At 38.0% G+C, this 21,497-nt stretch overlaps 5 protein-coding genes across 12 annotated transcripts; 3 read left to right on the forward strand and 2 right to left on the reverse strand.

Annotated features, from left to right (window-relative positions):
- The first annotated feature begins 900 nt into the window (after positions 1–900).
- Positions 901–4,451, forward strand: LOC147547784 (serine/threonine-protein kinase PBL34-like). Of its 2 annotated transcripts, XM_086664855.1 has the most exons (7): positions 901–1,139; positions 1,446–1,816; positions 2,224–2,564; positions 2,661–2,796; positions 3,068–3,207; positions 3,303–3,426; positions 3,642–4,451. In XM_086664855.1, the coding sequence occupies exons 2-7, from the start codon at positions 1,630–1,632 to the stop codon at positions 4,175–4,177; spliced, it is 1,464 nt and encodes a 487-aa protein (XP_086520981.1). In that variant the 5' UTR covers positions 901–1,139; positions 1,446–1,629; the 3' UTR covers positions 4,178–4,451. The 2 variants fall into 2 exon arrangements, with proteins under 2 accessions (XP_086520981.1, XP_086520982.1); XM_086664856.1 differs by lacking the exon at positions 901–1,139 and having other exon boundaries at positions 1,180–1,816.
- A 754-nt stretch (positions 4,452–5,205) lies between these two features.
- Positions 5,206–7,802, forward strand: LOC147547785 (hypersensitive-induced response protein-like protein 1). 2 transcript variants are annotated; one of them, XM_086664858.1, is made up of 5 exons: positions 5,206–5,480; positions 6,234–6,441; positions 6,572–6,692; positions 6,797–6,985; positions 7,210–7,802. In XM_086664858.1, the coding sequence occupies exons 2-5, from the start codon at positions 6,253–6,255 to the stop codon at positions 7,572–7,574; spliced, it is 864 nt and encodes a 287-aa protein (XP_086520984.1). In that variant the 5' UTR covers positions 5,206–5,480; positions 6,234–6,252; the 3' UTR covers positions 7,575–7,802. The 2 variants fall into 2 exon arrangements, with proteins under 2 accessions (XP_086520984.1, XP_086520985.1); XM_086664859.1 differs by lacking the exon at positions 5,206–5,480 and adding an exon at positions 5,852–6,014.
- A 1,214-nt stretch (positions 7,803–9,016) lies between these two features.
- LOC147547786 (uncharacterized) lies at positions 9,017–12,342 on the reverse strand. Of its 5 annotated transcripts, none has more exons than XM_086664853.1 (4): positions 12,088–12,327; positions 10,458–11,527; positions 10,063–10,358; positions 9,017–9,957 (listed from the first exon to the last, which is right to left on the reverse strand). In XM_086664853.1, exons 2-4 carry the CDS (start codon positions 11,501–11,503, stop codon positions 9,098–9,100), a joined length of 2,202 nt encoding a protein of 733 aa, XP_086520979.1. In that variant the 5' UTR covers positions 11,504–11,527; positions 12,088–12,327; the 3' UTR covers positions 9,017–9,097. The 5 variants fall into 5 exon arrangements, with proteins under 5 accessions (XP_086520979.1, XP_086520980.1, XP_086520976.1 ...); XM_086664854.1 differs by having other exon boundaries at positions 10,458–11,530; positions 12,142–12,234; XM_086664850.1 differs by having other exon boundaries at positions 9,017–10,358; positions 12,088–12,342.
- A 2,564-nt stretch (positions 12,343–14,906) lies between these two features.
- Positions 14,907–15,670, forward strand: LOC147547787 (hypersensitive-induced response protein-like protein 1). Its single transcript, XM_086667952.1, has 3 exons — positions 14,907–15,099; positions 15,231–15,351; positions 15,459–15,670. The coding sequence occupies exons 1-3, from the start codon at positions 14,911–14,913 to the stop codon at positions 15,668–15,670; spliced, it is 522 nt and encodes a 173-aa protein (XP_086524078.1). The 5' UTR covers positions 14,907–14,910.
- A 1,608-nt stretch (positions 15,671–17,278) lies between these two features.
- Positions 17,279–20,156, reverse strand: LOC147547788 (uncharacterized). Of its 2 annotated transcripts, XM_086664861.1 has the most exons (3): positions 20,082–20,156; positions 18,779–19,860; positions 17,279–18,679 (listed from the first exon to the last, which is right to left on the reverse strand). In XM_086664861.1, the coding sequence occupies exons 2-3, from the start codon at positions 19,819–19,821 to the stop codon at positions 17,419–17,421; spliced, it is 2,304 nt and encodes a 767-aa protein (XP_086520987.1). In that variant the 5' UTR covers positions 19,822–19,860; positions 20,082–20,156; the 3' UTR covers positions 17,279–17,418. The 2 variants fall into 2 exon arrangements, with proteins under 2 accessions (XP_086520987.1, XP_086520986.1); XM_086664860.1 differs by having other exon boundaries at positions 18,779–20,107.
- Between the last annotated feature and the right edge of the window lie 1,341 nt (positions 20,157–21,497).

Below are 21,497 nucleotides of genomic sequence, written 5' to 3' on the forward strand. Positions count from 1 at the left end.
ATGGCTGATAAGGCAAAACTGATTTTTTGTATTCTTGACCAATACACCCGTGTCAGAAACAGTTAAGGAATTTGACATAAGCGCAGTGATTAGGACTCCAATAACCTCACTTAGTTTTTGGAGTTCAAATCGGTGACCTCATATCGGAATCCCCACTAACTTCGAAACGAGGTCACCGCTTTGAACTCCAATAACTAAATGAGGTTAAGGGAATTAGAATTGGTGGTCTTATGTCGAATTCCATAATCATTGTTGACACGAGCCCACGGTGTAGAACTCTAATAACCTGGCGAGGTTATTGGATTTAGATTTGATGGCTCATGTTAAATGCCTTAAATATTTTCGACACGTTACAACCTACTTGAGCTCGAACGAACTCATTAACTTACTGGAGCTCAAATCGGTGTGGAAATGTTGGGATTTCTTAGAAATACCGGCTTGGTTTGACCTAATGGAACATTTAAAAATTAAACCTGAAATCACTCAAAATTAACCCAAACAACCTATTCAAGGCTACAAGACATGCATAAAACTAATACAAACGTCAAATTGACTCTTCTTCCTCTTTGTTCTAAAGAGCTCCTCACCGAATTAAAATGACTAATAAGTTTTTTCAAATGAAATTTTAAACGTCCTTAAGCAGTAGATCTGTGTGTTTGAAACAAATGAAATTTGACTTTTGAAAATCTAAGGTGCTCTATTTTTATCTTCTCAATCCGAGTCATGAAATTAAGGAGAAAGACGAAAAGAAAAAGACGAAGGAGAAGGAAGATTTTGGTCAAGTCATTAACTATAGACCCAAGGGCGTCAACTTTGTCCTTAAGTCAAATTAACAAAGGAGGCGGGACTTTTTAACAAAACAGCCCCTATAAAACTCCCCAACAGGAAATTGGCCCTCTCATCTTTGATCTTTCACTATCTCTCTCTTACCCGACCTGCCCGTATTTTGTGATTGTAAACTGGTTTCCCTGCCCGAAGTGCCTATTGTCTACCCCCTTTTTTCTCTATTTTCTTCCAAGTTCATCTCTTTTTCTGTTTCTATCAACCTCTCTCTATCTCTCACTACTTTTCAATTTTTCCATTATTGTAATGCTTAAGAATTACTTGGTAGATCGTTTTCTTTATGGGTTTTCGGGCAGGTAAAACTATCTACTTTGTTCTCTGGGTAGCTTTGATTCTCATTTTTCTATGTTTCTAATTTTTCATGTGTAGACAAAAACATATAATTTCATTTTTCAGTTCTGAACTGTTCAAACCCTTGAACTAATTATGGGTTTTCTTAGAAGAATTTGGATGAAGTTCCTTCTTTTGATTCTTTTGCTATAACAAGCTATTTTAGAACATGGGTTTGTTCTTTTTTTGTTTTTTCAGAAAGTGTTGGGGGAGTTTGGGTTTTTTCTGTCTGATTTCTGATAATTGATTTGAGTGATTTTGTTCTTATTCAGGGGATTTTTTTTGGTGTGAAAGAGGAACTTGATGGGTAGAATTTGGCTCTTGAATTTTGATTGTATGGTTGTTTGTTTTTTAGTTCAGTAATTTAAGATGATTAATCACATCAGAAAGAGGGATTTTGTTGGTTGATTTGTAGAGTTTTTGGAGATATGGGTATATAATGTTAGGGTTTTAGAGATGGGACTAGGTCCTGATGCTGTTCATGTGGAAGCATGGGATTTAAGAAAATCAAATGGGGGGAAAAAGAAGAAAAAAGATGAAGAAGAGGAGACTGGTTGTTGGATCAATTTTAGGTTTATGGGTAGCTGTCTTTCCTCAAGATCAAAGGTTAATAGCTCCATAAGTGGAGTTAGTACTCATTATGGTAATTTCTTGTTTCCCTAAACCTCATAACTTTACTTCATTTTGCTTTATCTTCTTAGATTGTATTTGCATTATTTTATATGTTTGTTTAAGTGGCCAGTTCATCACTTAATATTAATGGAGTTTGGAACGTTTTTTTGATGATCGATATTTGGTCCAATTGAACTTTTGCATTACTATAGTTTCCTTGTAAATTTCAATCTTTTAGTTAGTTTTGTTTAGGGATCCCTTTGAAAGATCAAAATGATTTTATCAAATGTTTCCTATTTTGCCATCTTGAAACAGAGTAGTGATTAATACAGTTTCTCGCAACAATTAGACTCTAGTGATTACCTAATTGAGTATTGATGTAGATTTCATAATATAATGATGAAAAACAGCACGTGTTGATTTTTTTTCGTGAATCAGCGGAAAGCAAATCTACAAGTGATACCAGCAAAGGCCAACGAGTTCTTCCAATGATTGGATCTTCGTCTTCGACTAGTAATGCAGAAAGTTACCCGTCTACTCCTAAATTGTGCGAGGAACTAAAAATTGCTTCACAACTTAGAAAGTTCTCCTTTGTTGAGCTTAAGTCAGCAACGAGAAATTTTAGACCCGAGACTCTTCTTGGAGAGGGTGGATTTGGTTGTGTTTTTAAAGGATGGATCGAGGAGAATGGAACTGCTCCAGTGAAACCTGGCACAGGACTTACAGTCGCCGTTAAAACCCTAAACCATGACGGACTTCAAGGTCATAAAGAGTGGCTGGTATGAGACTTTTCTAGTTCACTTTTGCTTCTTAAACTTAGACACTTGTTGTTCGGTTCACATTTCATATTCGTGATATTAACATTTTGTTGGCAGGCTGAAGTTAAGTTTCTTGGTGATCTCCACCATCCGAATTTGGTTAAACTGATTGGTTACTGCATAGAAGATAATCAAAGACTGCTCGTATATGAGTTTATGCCTCGAGGAAGCTTGGAAAACCACCTCTTTAGGAGTATGTATTCATCTCCATGTTGCACTTGGCAATTATTTTTTTGTAGCTTAGATACTAAATGATTAGTTTCCGAAGTTTCTATATTTGAAAACTGAGGTAATTGAATGTGAAGGAGTCGAGACCAGATTATTTTCTGTAATAGACCTGCAAGCATCTTCTGCCTGTGCAATTTATGCATGAAAGCGAAATCGGAGAATGTAGATCACAGTAATGAACTTGCCTTCTACGTGGCGACTGTTAATGTTTTCTGCTCAAATTCGTATTTATACAGAAGGGTCTGTTCCTCTCCCATGGGCCATCAGAATGAAGATAGCTCTTGGTGCTGCTAAAGGCCTTGCTTTTCTTCACGAGGAAGCTGAAAGGGCAGTTATATATCGTGATTTTAAAACATCTAACATACTGTTAGAGGCAGTGAGGCTCTAAACCTACAGTTCGCTTACTCATTCACTCTCTCTCCCTCCCTCATTCTCTCTACTATTTTTGTTTTCTGAAAACCGGTTTTCCAGGATTACAATTCAAAGCTCTCTGATTTTGGGCTTGCCAAAGATGGTCCTGAAGGGGACAAGACTCATGTATCGACTAGAGTGATGGGAACTTACGGTTATGCTGCGCCAGAATATGTGATGACAGGTGTTGTACTATAAAACCTTAAACCTTTAACATTTGAAGAACAAACCGCATATCTTTACCAATTTCAAAACTTCAAAGTGAAACTTCACTTCACCGCCGAGTCGTTGACATTTTATTATTCCTTTTAAATGATAATATGGAAACCTTGCTCACATATCGTTATGATTCTTTCTTGCCTAATCACAGTCGGTTTTAACCCTTTTAAGTTCTTTCAGGACATCTAACATCAAAAAGTGATGTTTATAGTTTCGGGGTTGTCTTACTGGAGATGATGACTGGTAGAAGATCCATGGATAAAAATCGGCCAAACGGAGAGCAAAACCTAGTCGAATGGGCAAAGCCGCATCTGGCAGAGAGGCGACAGTTTTATCGTCTATTAGATCCTCGTCTTGAAGGTCAATTTTCCATTAGCGGTGCACAAAAGGCAGCCCAATTAGCCCAAAGCTGTCTCAGCCGAGACCCAAAATCCCGTCCCCTCATGAGCGAAGTAGTCGAAGCTTTGAACCCTCTCTTGAATCTCAAGGACATGGCTAGCTCTTCCTATTACTTCCAAAACGTTCAACCAGAGCGAACAGCAGCAAACATATTGAATAAATCAGGTACTAGATATGGCATAGGAACACATGGAGGAGGATTTATAACAAGAAATGGGCAACCAGCTAGAAGTTTCTCGAGTTCAAATGGTTCTCGCGCCTCTCCGTATCACCAACATCAACTTTCATCACCGAAGCCTAGCGGGAAAAAGACATGACTCTGGTTTGTCGTTCATCATCAGTTTCTTCCTCCCATTATTTCCAGTGATCAATTTTTCTTCTTTCTCTGTTTGGTTCTCATATATGAAACTATATTGATCTTTTGGGGGAGGGGGGGGATTTAGAGCCTTGAGGAAACTGCTGTGGGATGATGTGGTTTAATAACCTTTAGGGGCTGCTGAAAGTGTAGAATAGAATTGTAATGCCACCTTTATACCGTTCTGTATGTAATTTATATGGTAATATGAAATGGTGTCTTTCGGGGGAAACAAATATATTTTTCAGGGAACAAAGTTTTTGGGTGGAAATATATGATTTTCCCCAAGTCTTCACCACCCTTCTTTCTCTTCACACTGGTAAAGGTAACTTCCTCCCACCACCACAATCACCCTACTACTGAGAAAGAGGGGGCGAGGAAGGAGAGAGAGAGAGGGGCAAAGAAAAGGAGAGGTGGTTGCCTTAATGGTGATGGGTAGGGACGAGGAAGAAGAAGAATATAAAAAATTGAAGGGTTGCCGACAATGATAGTTTGTTGGTGGAAAACAGGGGAGAAACAAAAAAATTTACACCCGAAGTTTTTGTGCTCGAGCTCTTTTCCTTCGAATCTTCGGATAAAACATTAGGTTAATCATGATATTTTCTTTTCAAGCACTCTTATTCCTATTTGGCTTGTAATTTGAGACAAATTGGAAACTTTAGTCGTCGTCATACTTGTCCAGTGCTCCAAAATAGCCTGCAAATCCATACTCTATTAGGCTATTATACGATGAATTTCATTTTCTTCACCTTATCTTTCTCAAGTATTTTCCGTTATTATTATTTTTTTGAACAAGGAGTCAGCCAATTCCTGACGTCGACGACTCTTTACGAAAAAAAAAAGAAAGAAAAAAAATAGTCATTTCTCAATCTCCCCCTCTCTTGACCCCATCATCACATCATCCTCACCAACCATGAGCCCATAAAACTAAAAAACTTCAGGGTACAATTCTGTAAGCTAGTTTTAAAGGAGTTTTGCTGAAATAACCACACTGATATTATCATCGAAAAAAACAGTATTATCTGCTCATGCTTGGAGTAAGAAACTGAATTTTATTTTACCAAGTTGGTTAGCATCATCCGATTTCATGACACATACATTATACATTACTTTTCTAAAAAAAAAACTCGATCGTTACCCAAAAGGGCCAAAAAATAAAAGCTACCCGGTTACCCCCATTATATAAGGAATACAAGACAAATAGTCTCAGAAGAAGAAGAAAAAGAAATTGAAATTTTCGGAGAACCAATACCATCCTCTTACAGGTAGGTGATTCTCTTCTGAATTAAGAAATGAGTTTTTGTTTGATATATCTTGAATTTTCTTGATTTTAGAATACTTGATGAGGAAGGAATTCAAAAGAGATATTGATTAATCACCATGGAAATTTTTTTCTGCTCATGGAGTGATTTTAAATTCTTGCTAAAACCCATTTTAAGTTTTAGAACAAACTTCTCTAAAAACCCTCAATGATGCATTTAATGGGGTGGATAATAATTAACATAAATAGTAGTACATTATTAATGACATTGTTCAAAAATAGAATTTGTCCTGACATTTGAAGTTTGAACATGGAAAACCATGCAATTTTAGTAAGTTGTCAGTAATTATTATACCTGCAATTTGCAAAAGCTTCAAATGTGGTTTAGACCTGCAGTATACTTCAAATAGCACCTTGATTTTTGCCCTAAACCACAACTACACCATGTGATGCACTTATATAATTGCTTGAGTTATTGGTTTTTCCTTTCATCCTCACTCTTCCATTTTCTTGTTTGTTATTCACTCTGAAGTTTCAGGTTCTTTTTCTTGCTTTTGGTTATGAGTTTAGATTTCTCATGTTGGTTGATATTTGTTTTGATGTCCAAACTCTTATAATACATGTTTGATTTTCTTTCGTTACGATTTTTGCAAAACTAACTCTTGTTTCCTTTATAAATCATGGGTAATCTTCTATTGTTTTTTTTCCTGTTTGATTCAATGCTTATATGGTTTATTTTATTGTTCTTGTTTTTAAGGATATAACAAGTTAGTAGAATGGGTAATCTTGTGTGCTGTGTTCAAGTTGATCAATCGAAAGTAGCTATTAGAGAACAATTCGGCAAATTTGATGAAGTACTAGAACCAGGATGCCATTGTCTGCCATGGTTTATTGGTAGCCGAGTAGCCGGTCATCTCTCACTTCGTCTGCAGCAACTCGATGTCAAATGTGAAACCAAAACTAAGGTATGTAAATCGGTTTCTTGATGACTTCTCCAGTTCTTTCTTGTTAATTTCCTATCGGTTTAGAGTTCTTTAACCGACAAAAGATCGATCTAGAGTTGATTTTTGTGTTTTTCTTCATTTTATCTTGCAGGATAATGTGTTTGTCAACGTTGTTGCATCAATTCAATATCGTGCTCTATCTGAGAAGGCGTACGCTGCTTTTTATAAGCTGACCAACACAAGGGATCAAATCAAGGCTTATGTTTTTGATGGTACGAACACGAAGTTTAAAACTAACATTTATTACTACTTCCCTTTCAAAATTGCATATAAATCTTTAAACTAATCAGTTCAACTTGATATTCAAATCTTTCAGTGATTCGAGCTAGTGTTCCTATGCTTAATCTTGACGATGCTTTTGTGCAAAAGAATGAAATTGCAAAAGCTGTTGAGGAAGAACTTGAGAAAGCTATGTCTGCTTATGGATATGAGATTGTACAAACACTCATTGTCGATATAGAACCCGATGAACATGTAAAAAAGGCTATGAATGAAATCAATGCTGGTAAGATATTCTTCTATTTCCAAGTCAAAAACCTACATTCATGGTAATTTCATCCATTTCATGCCTCATGGTTTGATGGTAACCCTGGTGTGGGAATAAAGCTCGATACGTGTAATTATCACTCGAGTCCGTTATAGACAAGGAAGGCTGATTCCCACCTTCACCTATATCAGGTTCATCTACATAGGTTTCATATTGTAAATATCTGAAATTTGATTTTTCAGCTGCAAGAATGAGAGTGGCAGCGAACGAGAAGGCAGAAGCGGACAAGATAATTCAGATAAAGAGAGCTGAAGGAGAAGCGGAATCGAAGTACCTCTCTGGTTTAGGTATCGCTCGCCAGCGTCAAGCTATTGTTGATGGGTTAAGAGACAGTGTCCTTGGTTTCTCTGTCAATGTGCCAGGGACTACAGCAAAGGATGTTATGGATATGGTTTTAGTTACTCAATACTTCGACACCATGAAAGAGATCGGAGCTTCCTCGAAATCCTCTGCTGTGTTCATTCCTCACGGGCCTGGCGCTGTTCGTGATGTCGCTACTCAGATTCGTGATGGGCTTCTTCAAGGATCCATTACCAGTCAGCAGTAAATGTGTTTCTAGGTAGGCAGGGCTTTCTTATGAATAATAGGTTTATGTTTGTGTTTGGATATTAGTGTGTTTTTTTTTCCTGTTTTGGTTTCGATTAGGTTGGACTCTGGGTGTGCTTCCTGGGTCATCTGCAAACATCATATGAAATATTAAGTTGTAGAGCTTATTTGACAAGGATGAGCTTTGTTATTTGACATATTCGATTTTAGGTGTTTGCTTTTGCTCTAAGTGAGATTTACACAATATCTATTTATGTACACCTCATGTGAGGAGTGACAACCGCGTGTTGAACCAAAACTAGATGACCGGATGGACCAAACCCAGTCATCTTAACCCCCACCTATACTTGTTAGGAGTGAATATAGCGCCACTGGACCAAACAAGATGGGCAAAAACTGGTAGCCGTAACCCCAACCTACACTTCCATGTGATGTAGGTGCAAGTGAACAGATGCGTTCATGTTTGTTTGCCCTTCACGACCCGCTATCTACACCTCAAATGGGTCACACTGTCACACTTGGCTTGAACCCCATCCAACCTAAAAAGATAGGTGAAATGCAACAAATTTTAGCCTTACTAGTTTGTTGAGAGGTCTAACAAAATTCCAAGCCTAGCTACAAATGTGGAAAAGAGTCATGGTGGGAGTCACATCAGTAGTACTATAATAGCATTTCTAGTAGTTCAACAAAAAAAAAAAATAACAGCATTCCTAGGTATTCATTTCTGTATACATAAACTGTTTATAAAACTATCTAAAATTAGGGGGTCTAACAAGTTTTACCACCTAAAACATGAGAAAGTCTTTTTCACATCATTTATTTTCACGCGTATCAAAACGGACCCTAGAAGTGTTCCTGGGATATGAAAAACGACAGAAACCCAAATACCCCACATCACTTTGAGGGTCACCTGAAGACTTGGCTCTAAGGCTAAAAGATAAGCTCAAGCTTAATTCCTAAGTGCATAGGCCTCTTGAGTGGGCTCATGGAGCATTTGCCAAGAACAAACACCTATACTCGTGGGGCTTGGACGTGAGGGGTGAAAGTTTGTAACATCGGTCACTATTGGGGCTTAGGCCGTTACGTACTGAAAGGAATAAATGGAACAAGACTAGTCAAGAAGGTGTTTATACTTCATACCTGAATTGATTTGTATAGGGAGGCTTGGAGTTGATGGAATTGTTTGTAAATAGCCGGTTGGATTAATCGTCTTTTTCTTGTTGCAGCAACAATAACTTGAATTATGCTTGTAACGGGACTCCCCTCTGGTTTTACTTTTACATATATTTTAGAACCCAAACGATCGCAAATTATATCAACGCACACATAGGAAAAGCTCATTTTGCTGCAGCGGGCTGAATACATAATTCAGTGCTTCTCATAATGAGCATAATTAGATACTGGCTTGGCATTCTAAAATATTAAGGTTATTCGCGACGTATATTTTGCATAACTTTCAATTTCATTACTAGATAAAGAAAAAAATAATCTCTAAATGGTTTTAGAACGAAGCTTAATGCGGACCTAAACATGACACCAGTCAAGCTCTTCTTCAACTGTTGTTGTGGTCCTTGTGCAGTTAGGTACAATCCAGGTACAGTTTAATAGCGCCTTTGAGTCGGGAAAACCCTTAGTAGACCTTCGACCCCCAACAGAGTGACAATTACCCGTCTCAAGAGAATAACATAAAATGCGTTCACCATCTAATCTAGGTAAGTAGATTTTGTTCTCCATGCTACTATTAGGAGCAACTGCTGACATACAAGAAGCATTGCTGACGAACAACATATGCTTTCCCAAATTTTCAACTATAACCCAACTCTCACTAGAAAAATCGAATCTAAATACCCGGATCGACATCCCAAGATACCTTATATCTACTAATAAAAGCTTCCCTTCATGCTCAACCAAGAACTTTTGGTAGTCAGAATTAAAGCACTGTTTGTTACCGGGAACAATTTCCTTGAACGAGTGACCATCAGTCTCAAAAACACCTAAACTTCCGTTATGATCCAGGGAAAAGAAGGCTCCATTGCAGAAAACTGGACTGAATAAACTCGGCGTAAACACATCTGACTTCGGGTAGATTCCCAGCCACCATTGCTTCTTTCCCCTAGTAATGAACCAGACGAGAATTTTTTCTTTCCAATCATCAGGGTCAAAAAATTCGGTGATGGCGAAAACTACACAGTCTGAAGAAGTAGGTGAAGACACAAATGAGAGACGCAAGTACATATAATTTTGTTCTAGTGGTAAGCCAGGAAGTTGGATTACTGCTTTTGTAAATGGGTTGTAAAAGAACATTTCTTGCCATCCTTTTGACATTAGTAACCACTCCTTATTCGAGTAACAGATAGTTGCGTCTGATAGAATTGTATGACTATCTGCGAAGTACTTCTCATTATTATGCACCGGGTCAACAAAATTGTAGATGGCACCATTACTTTCAGAGAAAGCCAGCAATGGAAATAAAGATGTGATCTCCTTACCAGTTTTTCTGAACAAAAATCTCCAGTTTGCTGAAGGTAGTAGTGATTGACTCCCTTTACTCATGGCACGGAAATGTAAATAATCTGATGGAGGAAGATAGCTTGCTATGAGCTCGAAGATGTCCTCGTTAAGACTACCCCATTGAGTTGCTTCTTCAAGTTGTACTTCACTTTTAGTTTGTCCCTCAACCTCCTTCAAACCATTATTTGTATTGGTATTCTTTTCTTGTGCATCTGGAGTGTTATCTTCCTCTTCACCGTTCTCAAATATATTTTTTGTTCTTCCATCGCAAGCCCTAAAATGTAAGCACGGTAAATATTAGTTTAGCAAAACAAACAAACAAAAACAAGAATTATACATATACCACAGAGTATGTGTAGTTATTTGAAGTTACCTGACAGGTGGAGGCATCATCACCCAACCCGAAGACAAATGCGGCGTTATTGGCTTTAGAAACGGCAATGAAACTGAAACACTTTGGCCTTCTAGGTCATACTTATACAAACTTTGGTCTCCTCTCAATGTGTAATACACACAACCTCTTGTAAGACTCAGCTTGGCCGCTGAGCAATAAGCTGTGGTGTTTTGTCCTACAAAGAGCACATGATCGCCCAAGCTTTGTAATTTCTCCCACGCCATTAAAGAGGAATTCAATCTGAACACTTCTATTGAGATAACCGACTTATAAGAGCAATGCCCCAACCCTCTCGAATCGTAATTCATAATAACCTTGAATAGTTCATCAGAAGACACCAAATAATGTACTAGTAAACAAGTTGTTAATGCTTGAATTGAGAAAAATGGTGGGGGAGTGATGGAAAAAGGTCTCATGGAGAGGGGTTCATCAACATAAGCCCCAATTTGGTTCTCTATTTTGATCTCAAGATGCCAAAAGTTATCGAAAAGTATATATAGATTGCCTTTAAAACAAACCAAGGATCCACCAATTGGTTCATCTCCATTAATATTTCCAGAAAACAACTTTTGTGATTTCCATCCTTTGTCTCCAGGACGACAATATCCAAGTAGGACTTCAGATTCGTCCGAACCAAACAAGAAGAAGACCATGCTGTTGTTTTTATAATTACTAGAGGGAGGCGAGGTCAAAACACATTCGGAAATATAATACTTATCAAGATCATCAAACCATTTGAGTAAATTAGGTAACATGATTTTCTCTAACGTTACGGGATTCCAAAGAAAACAATCCCATTCATCAGATAGGATAACTAACCAACCTTCATGAGAGTATGATTGCCAATATATTTTTCCACTCAGCTCTGGTATTCTCTTTGTGCAGTTTCTCTTACTAGGTTCAAGGAGATTGTAGAACGTCTGATCTTCCCCATTCTTTTTAAAAGAAGGTGAAACGAGCCACGGCACTTCGCGTGGAAGTGGTGGGCGAGTAACCAAACTTATCTTCTTCTTGTCCTCTTTCATAGATGATGAGTATAAAGTGGTGGGCTACTAGGCAAAATATATTGAGATGAAAATGTGAAAATATTGTTGGAAATTAAAAATACTTTAATTTCCGAATGATAAAGGAAACTAATTTCACACAGACAAAAAAGAATGAAGAAGGAATAAACTGAATTGAATTACTTGACTTGATTTTGAACTGATTGGATTACAAAGACTGGTGTATTTAAAGACTCAAATTCTACCCGCTAACAATGACCACAACTCACATGATCCCACTAACTCATCCATTAATCCACAATAGTACATTAACTCCACTAACTAGTACATTAACCCCACGAAAATTAACTCTCTAATTACTTAACCAATAAAATATATCATACTCATTAAAATTGAGTTTAAATAAATTTAACAAATACCAATATTAAATCCTAGGTAGATGATTAAATCTCACTCATTCTAAAACTCATAACACAAATTTTCTAGAAAACAACTCAAAAAAAAAACAAACTTTAAGCTTTAACCAAAACAACCCCACACAAAAAGTAATCAAATCACAGAGGATAAATAAACAAAAAAGAAAAGTAAGAGGAAGTGAAATTTACCTTGAAGAAACGGAGGTATGGCAGGCGAACAAAAAAAAGGGAAAACTCTGCTACTTAGGAGGTTATGATTTGTTCTCAAAAGAAAATCGAGTTCCAATAGAATAGAGAGAGAATTTTGAAGTATATATATATAGGAGGTATGTAGTTGCTAAAAGAAAATCTATATGATTTCCAAAATTGCATCTTTTACTATTACGATTTCCCGGCCCCAGACCCACCTTGCAAAGAGAGATACGGCCCAAGAGAAAGGAAAACAAATGAGAGAGTTTTGATAAAGGCCAGCGCTTTCGGGAAAGCTAAATAGTTTCCGGGGTTTGAAATTTTAAAGGGAATATGCAAAATTTTGAAAAATTTCCGGGGAAACATATTTTATGGGGAATATGGCTCAAAATAAGAAACTCTCCCCCTCACCTCCCTCCACCTCACCTCACCTCCCTCCACCTCATCTTCTCTCTCTCTTCTCCGATAGGTCGCCGGCCGGGAAATTTTCCGGCCGGCGACCATGAAATTTTTTTATTTTTTTTCTCTCTCATCTCTCTCTCTCTCTAAACTCCGGCGAAGGGGGTTTCCCTTCGCCGGAGTTCCGGTCTGTTGAAGAACAGACCGATCTGGTCTGTTCTTCAACAGACCAGATCCGGTCTGTTGAAGAACAGACCAGTTCCGGTCTGTTCTTCAACAGACCGGAACTCCGGCGAAGGGAAACCCCCTTCGCCGGAGTTTAGAGAGAGAGAGAGATGAGAGATTTTTTTTTTTTTCATGGTCGCCGGCCGGAAAATTTTCCGGCCGGCGACCTATCGGAGAAGAGAGAGAGAAGATGAGGTGGAGAGAGAAGCTGAGGTGGAGGGAGAGAAGTGAGGTGGAGAGAGAGAGCTGAGGTGGAGAAGCTATCTTGCTTTCCCCCTAAATAAAATTGTCAAACAAAATTGACCAATTTTTGACCAAGTCTTTACACCCCGGAAACTATTTAGCTTTCCCCAAAGCGCTGGCCTTGATAAATAAAGTTTTGATCTTTCTTACTTCTGCTATCTTCATGGGGATATTTAAAGTTTTTTATTTGCCAAAGATGGTCATGAAGGAGACAAGATTCATGTATCGACTAGAGTGATGGGAACTTACGGTTATGCTGCGCCAGAATTTGTGATGACATGTGTTTTTTTTTTTTTCGGAAGACGACTACAATCTACGTACGTCATGATATTTGACATTTGATACATCATAGATGTGATGAACCGGCATATCCTTACCAATTTTGAAACTTCAAAGTGCAACTTAACTTCACCATAGACATTTTATTATCCCTATTTAGATGATAATATGGAAATTGTGCTCACATATCCTTATGATTCTTTCTTACCTAACATCAAAAAGTGATGTTTATAGTTTCGGGGTTGTCTTGCTGGAGATGATGACTGGTAGAAGATCCATGGAGTAACTTAAGAAATTAAGACTTGATCTTGGATGAAGCCATATGGTCGGTGAGCATATATGCCGTTAGATCTTCATGGGGAGTAACTAGGGATTAGTACATGATGCACCAGATCAAGTCCTACTGACAATCCTGAATGTGGTCCCGCAGATCCCGAATGTATACCACACGCAAATATCTACTGTCCATCATTTGTTCTGGCACCCGCCACATGGCATTGCGAACTCAATGTTGACCTTATGTTGACCCAAACTTTGACCGGCTATAATTCTTCATCTGAACTCCGATTGGGCTCCCGTTTTCGTCGTTGGATTTGTTTTCGACTCTGCTTTTATTTCGAGTATCATTGCCAAAATTACCAGAACACCTTTATCACTAAATGCCCTTTGTGTGTCTTTCTCCTGATTTTATCTGTTTTTCGCATTAAACTTCGTAAAAGACATCTGAGGAAGAGAAACAAGCAATTTATCAGAGTAACAGCTCGAAATAGACTAACTAGCCCAAGTTAAGAGATCCAGATGGGACATTTTCATGTCACATCAATTACGATCTATCAAAAAATAAAACTGTGTGACATGGGTCAATTATTTTTCATTGGTATTATCTTAGCAAATGCATACAAGTTACAACTTCTTAAAGATGGAGATCTCTGAACTTGAGTCTGCTGCTTGTAGGTATTGTTTCCATGGCAAACTCTAGACAGGATTCAGATGGATCACAATTTTTCAGCAAAGTTGTTTATAATGAGCTTTTAGCCATGTTATGTTGTAGGTATTAAGAGAGGCCGATCATTGCTACTGTGTACTTCTCAATGCACATGATGGAGCAGCATTTTCAAATACAAAACAGCGCAGAGTGGCAGTTGTAGTGACAGTGCCCCATTGAGAATTGACACTGATTCCAAAAGATCCAAGAGTTCAAAGGTCTGAGTTTGTCATCTGGAACTGGACTTACTCATTTCTCCTAACTTCAAATGGGATATTTATCTGTTTTTTCCTTCTCTTTTGATCATGTATCCTTCGTTATACTGTTAATCAATTTTGAAATTGGTGTACCTTAATGGCAGACAGCTCCTACAATGAACTTAGGTCTGCTCCTAATGGTGACTATGGGTATACTGTTTCCGGATGTTCTTCACTCTACACACACTGAGCTCCACGACGGGAAATCAGAGTTAGCCGTTTCAAGGTTTAGCAGCTGCGTTATTTGTGTTTGATGTTATTGCTTATACTCTTATATACATGTTTGATTTTCTTTCGGTTACGAGTTTTGCAAAACTAACTCTTGTTTCCTTTATAAATCATGGGTAATCTTCTATTGTTTTTTTCCTGTTTGATTCAATGCTTATATGGTTTCTTTTCTTGTTCTTGTTTTTAAGGATATAACAAGTTAGTAGAATGGGTAATCTTGTGTGTTGTGTTCAAGTTGATCAATCGAAAGTAGCTATTAGAGAACAATTCGGCAAATTTGATAAAGTACTAGAACCAGGATGCCATTGTCTGCCATGGTTTCTTGGTAGCCGAGTAGCCGGTCATCTCTTACTTCGTCTGCAGCAACTCGATGTTAAATGCGAAACCAAAACAAAGGTACATAAAATAGGTTTCTTGATGACTTTTCCAGTTCTTTCTTGTTAGTTTTCTATCAGTTTAGAGTTCTTGTAACGGCAAAAGATCGATCTAGAGTTGATTTTTGTGTTTTCCTTCATTTTCTTTTGCAGGATAATGTGTTTGTCAACGTTGTTGCATCAATTCAATATCGTGCTCTATCTGAGAAGGCGTATGCTGCTTTTTATAAGCTGACCAACACAAGGGCTCAAATTAAGGCTTATGTTTTTGATGGTACAAACCCAAAGTTTGAAACTACTAACATTTATTACTACTTCCTTTCCAGAATTGCATAAAAATCTTTAAACTAATCAGTTCAACTTGATATTCAAACCTTTCAGTGATTCGAGCTAGTGTTCCGAAGCTTAATCTTGACGATGCTTTTGTGCAAGAGAATGAAATTGCAAAAGCTGTTGAGGAAGAACTTGAGAAAGCTATGTCTGCCTATGGATATGAGATTGTACAAACACTCGTTGTCGATATAGAACCTGATGAACATGTAAAAAAGGCGATGAATGAAATCAATGCTGGTAAGATATTCCTCCATTTCTAAGTCGAAAAATTAAATTCATGGTAACTTCATTCAAATTCATGAATGAAATCAATGAGATTTACATAATGTCAGTTTATGTACACCTCATGCGAGGAGTGACAACCGTGTGTTGGACCAAAACTAGATGACCTGATGGACCAAACCCAGTCACCCTAACCCCCACCTATACTTGTTAGGAGTGAATATAGCGCCACTGGACCAAACAAGATGACTAGATGGACAAAAAACCAGTAGCCGTAACCCCAACCTACACTTCCATGTGATGTAGGAGCAAGTGAACAGATGGGTTCATGTTTGTTTGGCCTCCACGCTCCGCTATCTACACCTCTCAAATGGGTCACAATGGCACACTTGGCTTAAACCCCATTTCAAGCTAAAAAGAAAGGGGAAATGCTAAAAATTCTAGCCCTACTAGTTTGTTGAGAGGTCTAACAAAATTCGAAGCCTAGCTACAAATGTGGAAAAGAATCATGGTGGGAGACACTTTAGTAGAGCTATAATAGCATTTCTAGGTATTCATTTCTGTACACATAAACTGTTTATAAAACCATCTAAAATTAGGGGGTCTAACAAGTTTTACCTCCTAAAACATGAGAAAGTCGTTTTCACATCAAATATTTTCACACGTATCAAACGGACCCTAGAAGTGTTCCTGGGATACGAAAAATGACAGAAACCCAAATACCCCACATCACTTTGAGGGTCACCTGAAGACTTGGTTCTAAGGCTAAAAGATAAGCTCAAGCTTAATTCCTAAGTGCATAGGCCATTAGGCCTCTTGAGTGGGCTCACGGAGCATTTGCCAAGAAATAACACCTATACTCGTGGGGCTTGGACATGAGGGGCGAAAGCAGGTAACATCGGTAACTGTTGGGGCTTAGACCGTTACATACTGAAATGAATAAATGGACCAAGACTAGTCAAGAAGGTGTTCATACCTGAATTGATTTGTGTGGTGAAGCTGGGATTAATGGACTTGGTTGGCAAATGGTCAAAGAAAGAGATTTGTAGGTTACCGCTCGCATTAACCGTCGTTTGTTGTTCCAGAAACAAGAACTTGAATTATGCTTCTGATAGGACTCCCCTCTGGTTTTACTTTTACTTATACTTTAGAACCCAAACGATCACAAATTATATCAATGCACACATAGGAAAAGCTCATTTTGCTGCAGCAGGCTGAATAAATAATTCATTTCAAAAATCATTCATAATGAGCATAATTAGATACTGGCTTGGCATTCTAAAATATTAAGGTTATTCACAGCGTATATTTTGCATAACATTGACATTCGCAGAATGAATAATTCATAAAAAGAAGATTGAAACTATCACAAAAACAAGTTCGACTTGTAATGATCTAAAAACTTATGAGCATACGACGTGATATAAATCATCTGTAAGATCCATCCTAACTTATGAGCAAACCGATCTTCACCATCACCTTCACCATTGGATTGATGAGATAGATTTCTGGCTATACCCATTATCTGGTAATAAATAAGAATAAAGAACCCCATCTATCGGCGACAAAATTCAACAACAAAGAGAAGCAAACTTAGGTGTAAACAACTAAACAACCAAAGAAATGTCGCAAAGAAAAACGATATCGAGAGATTTATTGTTTCACATAATTAAACTTCAAAAGGTCAATTTTATCAACAAAAAGAATCTTGCTACATTTCAATTTCAATAATAGATAAAGCAAAAAATAATCTCTAATCGGGTTCTAAATGACGCTTAATGCGGACCTAAACATGACACCAACCAAGCTCTTCTTCAACTGTTGTTGTGGTCCTTGTGCAGTTAGGTAGAATCCAAGTAGAGTTTAATAGCGCCTTTGAGTCAGAAAAACCCTTAGTAGACCTTCGACCCCCAACAGAGTGACAGTTACCCGTCTCAAGAGAATAACATAAAATGCCTTCACCATCTAATCTAGGCAAGTAAATTTTGTTCTCCATGCTACTATTGGGAGCAATAGCGGACGTAGAAGAAGCATTGCTGACAAACATCATATGCTTTCCCAAATTTTCAACTTTAACCCAACTCTCACTAGAAAAATCAAATCTAAATACCCGAATCGACATCCCAAGATACCTTATATCTACTAATAAAAGCTTCCCTTCATGCTCAACCAAGAACTTTTGGTAGTCAGAATTAAAGCACTGTTTGTTACCGGGAACAATTTCCTTGAACGAGTGACCATCAGCCTCAAAAACACCTAAACTTCCGTTATGATCCAGGGAAAAGAAGGCTCCATTGCAGAAAACTGGACTGAATAAACTCGGCGTAAACACATCTGACTTCGGGTAGATTCCCAGCCACCATTGCTTCTTTCCCCTAGTAATGAACCAGACGAGAATTTTTTCTTTCCAATCTTCAGGGTCAAAAAATTCGGTGATGGCGAAAACTACACAGTCTGAAGAAGTAGGTGAAGACACAAATGAGAGACGCAAGTACATATAATTTTGTTCTAGTGGTAAGCCAGGAAGTTGGATTACTGCTTTTGTAAATGGGTTGTAAAAGAACATTTCTTGCCGTCCTTTTGACATTAGTAACCACTCCTTATTCGAGTAACAGATAGTTGCGTCTGATATAATTGTATGACTATCTGCGAAGTACTTCTCATTATTATGCACCGGGTCAACAAAATTGTAGATGGCACCATTACTTTCAGAGAAAGCCAGCAATGGAAATAAAGATGTGATCTCCTTACCAGTTTTTCTGAACAAAAATCTCCAGTTTGCTGAAGGTAGTAGTGATTGACTCCCTTTACTCATGGCACGGAAATGTAAATAATCTGATGGAGGAAGATAGCTTGCTATGAGCTCGAAGATGTCCTCGTTAAGACTACCCCATTGAGTTGCTTCTTCAAGTTGTACTTCACTTTCAGTTTGTCCCTCAACCTCCTTCAAACCATTATTTGTATTGGTATTCTTTTCTTGTGCATCTCGAGTGTTATCTTCCTCTTCACCGTTCTCAAATATATTTTCTGTTCTTCCATCGCAAGCCCTAAAATGTAAGCACGGTAAATATTAGTTTAGCAAAACAAACAAACAAAAACAAGAATTATACATATACCACAGAGTATGTGTAGTTATTTGAAGTTACCTGACAGGTGGAGGCATCATCACCCAACCTGAAGACAAATGCGGCGTTATTGGCTTTAGAAATGGCAATGAAACTGAAACACTTTGGCCTTCTAGGTCATACTTATACAAACTTTGGTCTCCTCTCAATGTGTAATATACACAACCTCTTGTAAGACTCAGCTTGGCCGCTGAGCAATAAGCTGTGGTGTTTTGTCCTACAAAGAGCACATGATCGCCCAAGCTTTGTAATTTCTCCCACGCCATTAAAGAGGAATTCAATCTCGACACTTCTATTGAGATAACCGACTTATAAGAGCAATGCCCCCACCCTCTTGAATCGTAATTCATAATAACCTTGAAGAGTTCATCAGAAGACACCACATAAAGTGCTCGTAAAGAAGTTGTAAATGCTTTCTTTGAGAAAGATGGGGGGCGAGTGATGGAAAAAGGTCTCATGGAGAGGGATTCATCAGCATAAGCCCCAAGTTGTTTCTCTATTTTGATCTCAAGATGCCAACAGTTATCGAAAAGTATATATAGATTGCTCTTAAAACAAACCAAGGATCCACCAATTGGTTCATCTCCATTAATATTTCCAGACAACAACTTTTGTGATTTCCATCCTTTGTCTCCAGGACGACAGTAGACAAGTAAGACCTCAGATTCGTCCGAACCAAACAAGAAGAAGACCATGGTGCTGTTTTTATAATTACTAGAGGGAGGCGAGGTCAAAACACAGTCGGAGATATAATTCTTATTAGGATCAAACCATTTGAGTAAATTAGGTAACATGATTTTCTCTAATGTTACCGGATTCCAAAGAAAACAATCCCATTCATCATGAGATAGGATAACTAACCAACCTTCATGAGAGTGGGATTGCCAATATGTATTTCCACTCAGTTCTGGTATTCTCTTTATGCAGTTTCTCTTACAAGGTTCAAGGAGATTGTAGAATGTCTGATCTTCCCCATCCTTTCTAGAAGAAGGTAAAACGAGCCACGGCACTTCAGAAGGAAGTGGTGGGCGACTACGCAAACTTATCTTCTTCTTGTCCTCCATAGATGATGATTATTATAAAGTGGTGGGCGGCTACGCAAACTATATTGAGATGAAAATGTGAAAATATCAATATCAAATCTTAGGTAGATGATTAAATCTCAATGACTCTAAGGCTCATAACACGCAAATTCTCTATAAAACAACTTAAAAAACCAAACTTAAAGCTTTAACCAAAACAACCCCACACAAAAAAGTAATCAAATCACAGAGGAGAGGATAAATAAAACTAAAAAGGAAAAGTAAGAAGAAGTGAGATTTACCTTGAAGAAACAGAGTGATGGTAGGTGATTTCTTCTTAAAAGAAAATTGAGAATTTTGATATAGGATATATATATATATATATATATATATATAAATTGATTGTCAATTGCATTGTTTTTAATTGCTACTCGAGCCTGCTCAATCGTTGGCCAAGTCTGACCAATATACAAGTCATTTCCAATTTGGCCTCCACTTCCATTTTGGCCCCCAATTCCATTTTGGCCCCCTTCTTCATCTGTATTGTACAAGTCATCTTCTGCATAAAATGATCCAGACTCTTCAAATCTTGGATCATAATGATCCTCTTGTTCACCATCTTCACCATCACTGGAGTATAAACCCTCTCCCTCATCCGACTCTTCCCCATTCGAATGATCTCTTTCTTCTGGGTTTACATCATCACCAAAGTCTTGACATTCGTTTTCTTCTACAGTTGTGGAAGGGGTCGTTTGTGATCGACCCTGTGAACTGCCTTCAAATACCTCTGAATGTAAAGAACTGAGTAAGGCATCACTTACTCCCACCATATCTCTGAGAGTAGCCCTCCACTAATCAGAATCAGACATCATAAAATCATCCCAATCAAGTGATGCCCAGTCAAAATCATTCCCAGATTGGCGCCAGTTTGAGTACCATGTTCCATCTGATCCCCTTCAACATTTTCAGACTCATTTTGGACTTCCATCTGATCAACTCTTTCAAAATTCATCTCCTCATCACTTGGATCCAACACGATCACTGGTGGTTCAGACATGCAAGGATGATCGATCACTGGACGATTTCTAACAACAACTTGTTTAGGATATGTGATTGGTTTACCACCCCAGTGACTATTTTTCCTCGTCAAACACCTTGATTTAGTCCTAGGTTGTGTTGGTGATGGAGGGATTTCAGGCCAGTCGATGTGAACATACATATGACAAATATTTTCGTAATCCTTAGGAATCCCAACTTCAACAAAAGTATTCAGACTTGTATCATCCATAATCTGAAGAAGTTGTGTTTCGAATAGACCAACCCGATTCTCAATCTCTACAAGAGACCAGACTTCCATGGTAACACCTCCTTCTAGCCCTAACTTCTTACCAATGATATCCATCAGACGAAGCAACGTCAGTCTGTTTGAAAAGGGAACTTGCATGTCTGGCATCAGGAATATATCCCCCCAATGTAATCAGACGGACTCACATCAAGCATGTTTACGTTTTTAATCCACTCGCCAGCATAATGAACGATGATGTTGATAATCTTCGACATTTTTTACTGAGATTTTCAGAGGTTTTGATAGAAAAGAAAACTGATGAAAGAGAAGATGAGAAGAACAGTAATGAAAGAGAAGATAAGAAGAAGAAAGGGTAATGAAAGAGAAGATGAGTGTTAAAAGAGAATAAGAGAGGTGATTTCTCTGTAACTGC

The sequence above is a fragment of the Eschscholzia californica genome, unplaced genomic scaffold, assembly GCF_041429995.1.
Source record: "Eschscholzia californica isolate CP2 unplaced genomic scaffold, dmEscCali1.0.p SCAF_3, whole genome shotgun sequence".
Taxonomy (NCBI): domain Eukaryota; kingdom Viridiplantae; phylum Streptophyta; class Magnoliopsida; order Ranunculales; family Papaveraceae; genus Eschscholzia; species Eschscholzia californica.

Excerpts from the sequence above, each read along its gene's own strand:
- LOC147547784 (XM_086664855.1), top strand. The coding sequence starts at position 1,630 with ATGGGACTAGGTCCTGATGCTGTTCATGTGGAAGCATGGGATTTAAGA. Across the intron at positions 2,565-2,660 it reads AAGGTCATAAAGAGTGGCTG|GCTGAAGTTAAGTTTCTTGG; the intron begins GTATGAGACTTT and ends TTTTGTTGGCAG. Across the intron at positions 3,427-3,641 it reads GCCAGAATATGTGATGACAG|GACATCTAACATCAAAAAGT; the intron begins GTGTTGTACTAT and ends AAGTTCTTTCAG.
- LOC147547785 (XM_086664858.1), top strand. The coding sequence starts at position 6,253 with ATGGGTAATCTTGTGTGCTGTGTTCAAGTTGATCAATCGAAAGTAGCT. Across the intron at positions 6,442-6,571 it reads AATGTGAAACCAAAACTAAG|GATAATGTGTTTGTCAACGT; the intron begins GTATGTAAATCG and ends TTTATCTTGCAG. Across the intron at positions 6,986-7,209 it reads TATGAATGAAATCAATGCTG|CTGCAAGAATGAGAGTGGCA; the intron begins GTAAGATATTCT and ends TTGATTTTTCAG.
- LOC147547786 (XM_086664850.1), bottom strand. The coding sequence starts at position 11,503 with ATGAAAGAGGACAAGAAGAAGATAAGTTTGGTTACTCGCCCACCACTT. Across the intron at positions 10,359-10,457 it reads ATGATGCCTCCACCTGTCAG|GGCTTGCGATGGAAGAACAA; the intron begins GTAACTTCAAAT and ends CTTACATTTTAG.
- LOC147547787 (XM_086667952.1), top strand. The coding sequence starts at position 14,911 with ATGGGTAATCTTGTGTGTTGTGTTCAAGTTGATCAATCGAAAGTAGCT. Across the intron at positions 15,100-15,230 it reads AATGCGAAACCAAAACAAAG|GATAATGTGTTTGTCAACGT; the intron begins GTACATAAAATA and ends TTTCTTTTGCAG. Across the intron at positions 15,352-15,458 it reads TAAGGCTTATGTTTTTGATG|TGATTCGAGCTAGTGTTCCG; the intron begins GTACAAACCCAA and ends CAAACCTTTCAG.
- LOC147547788 (XM_086664861.1), bottom strand. The coding sequence starts at position 19,821 with ATGGAGGACAAGAAGAAGATAAGTTTGCGTAGTCGCCCACCACTTCCT. Across the intron at positions 18,680-18,778 it reads ATGATGCCTCCACCTGTCAG|GGCTTGCGATGGAAGAACAG; the intron begins GTAACTTCAAAT and ends CTTACATTTTAG.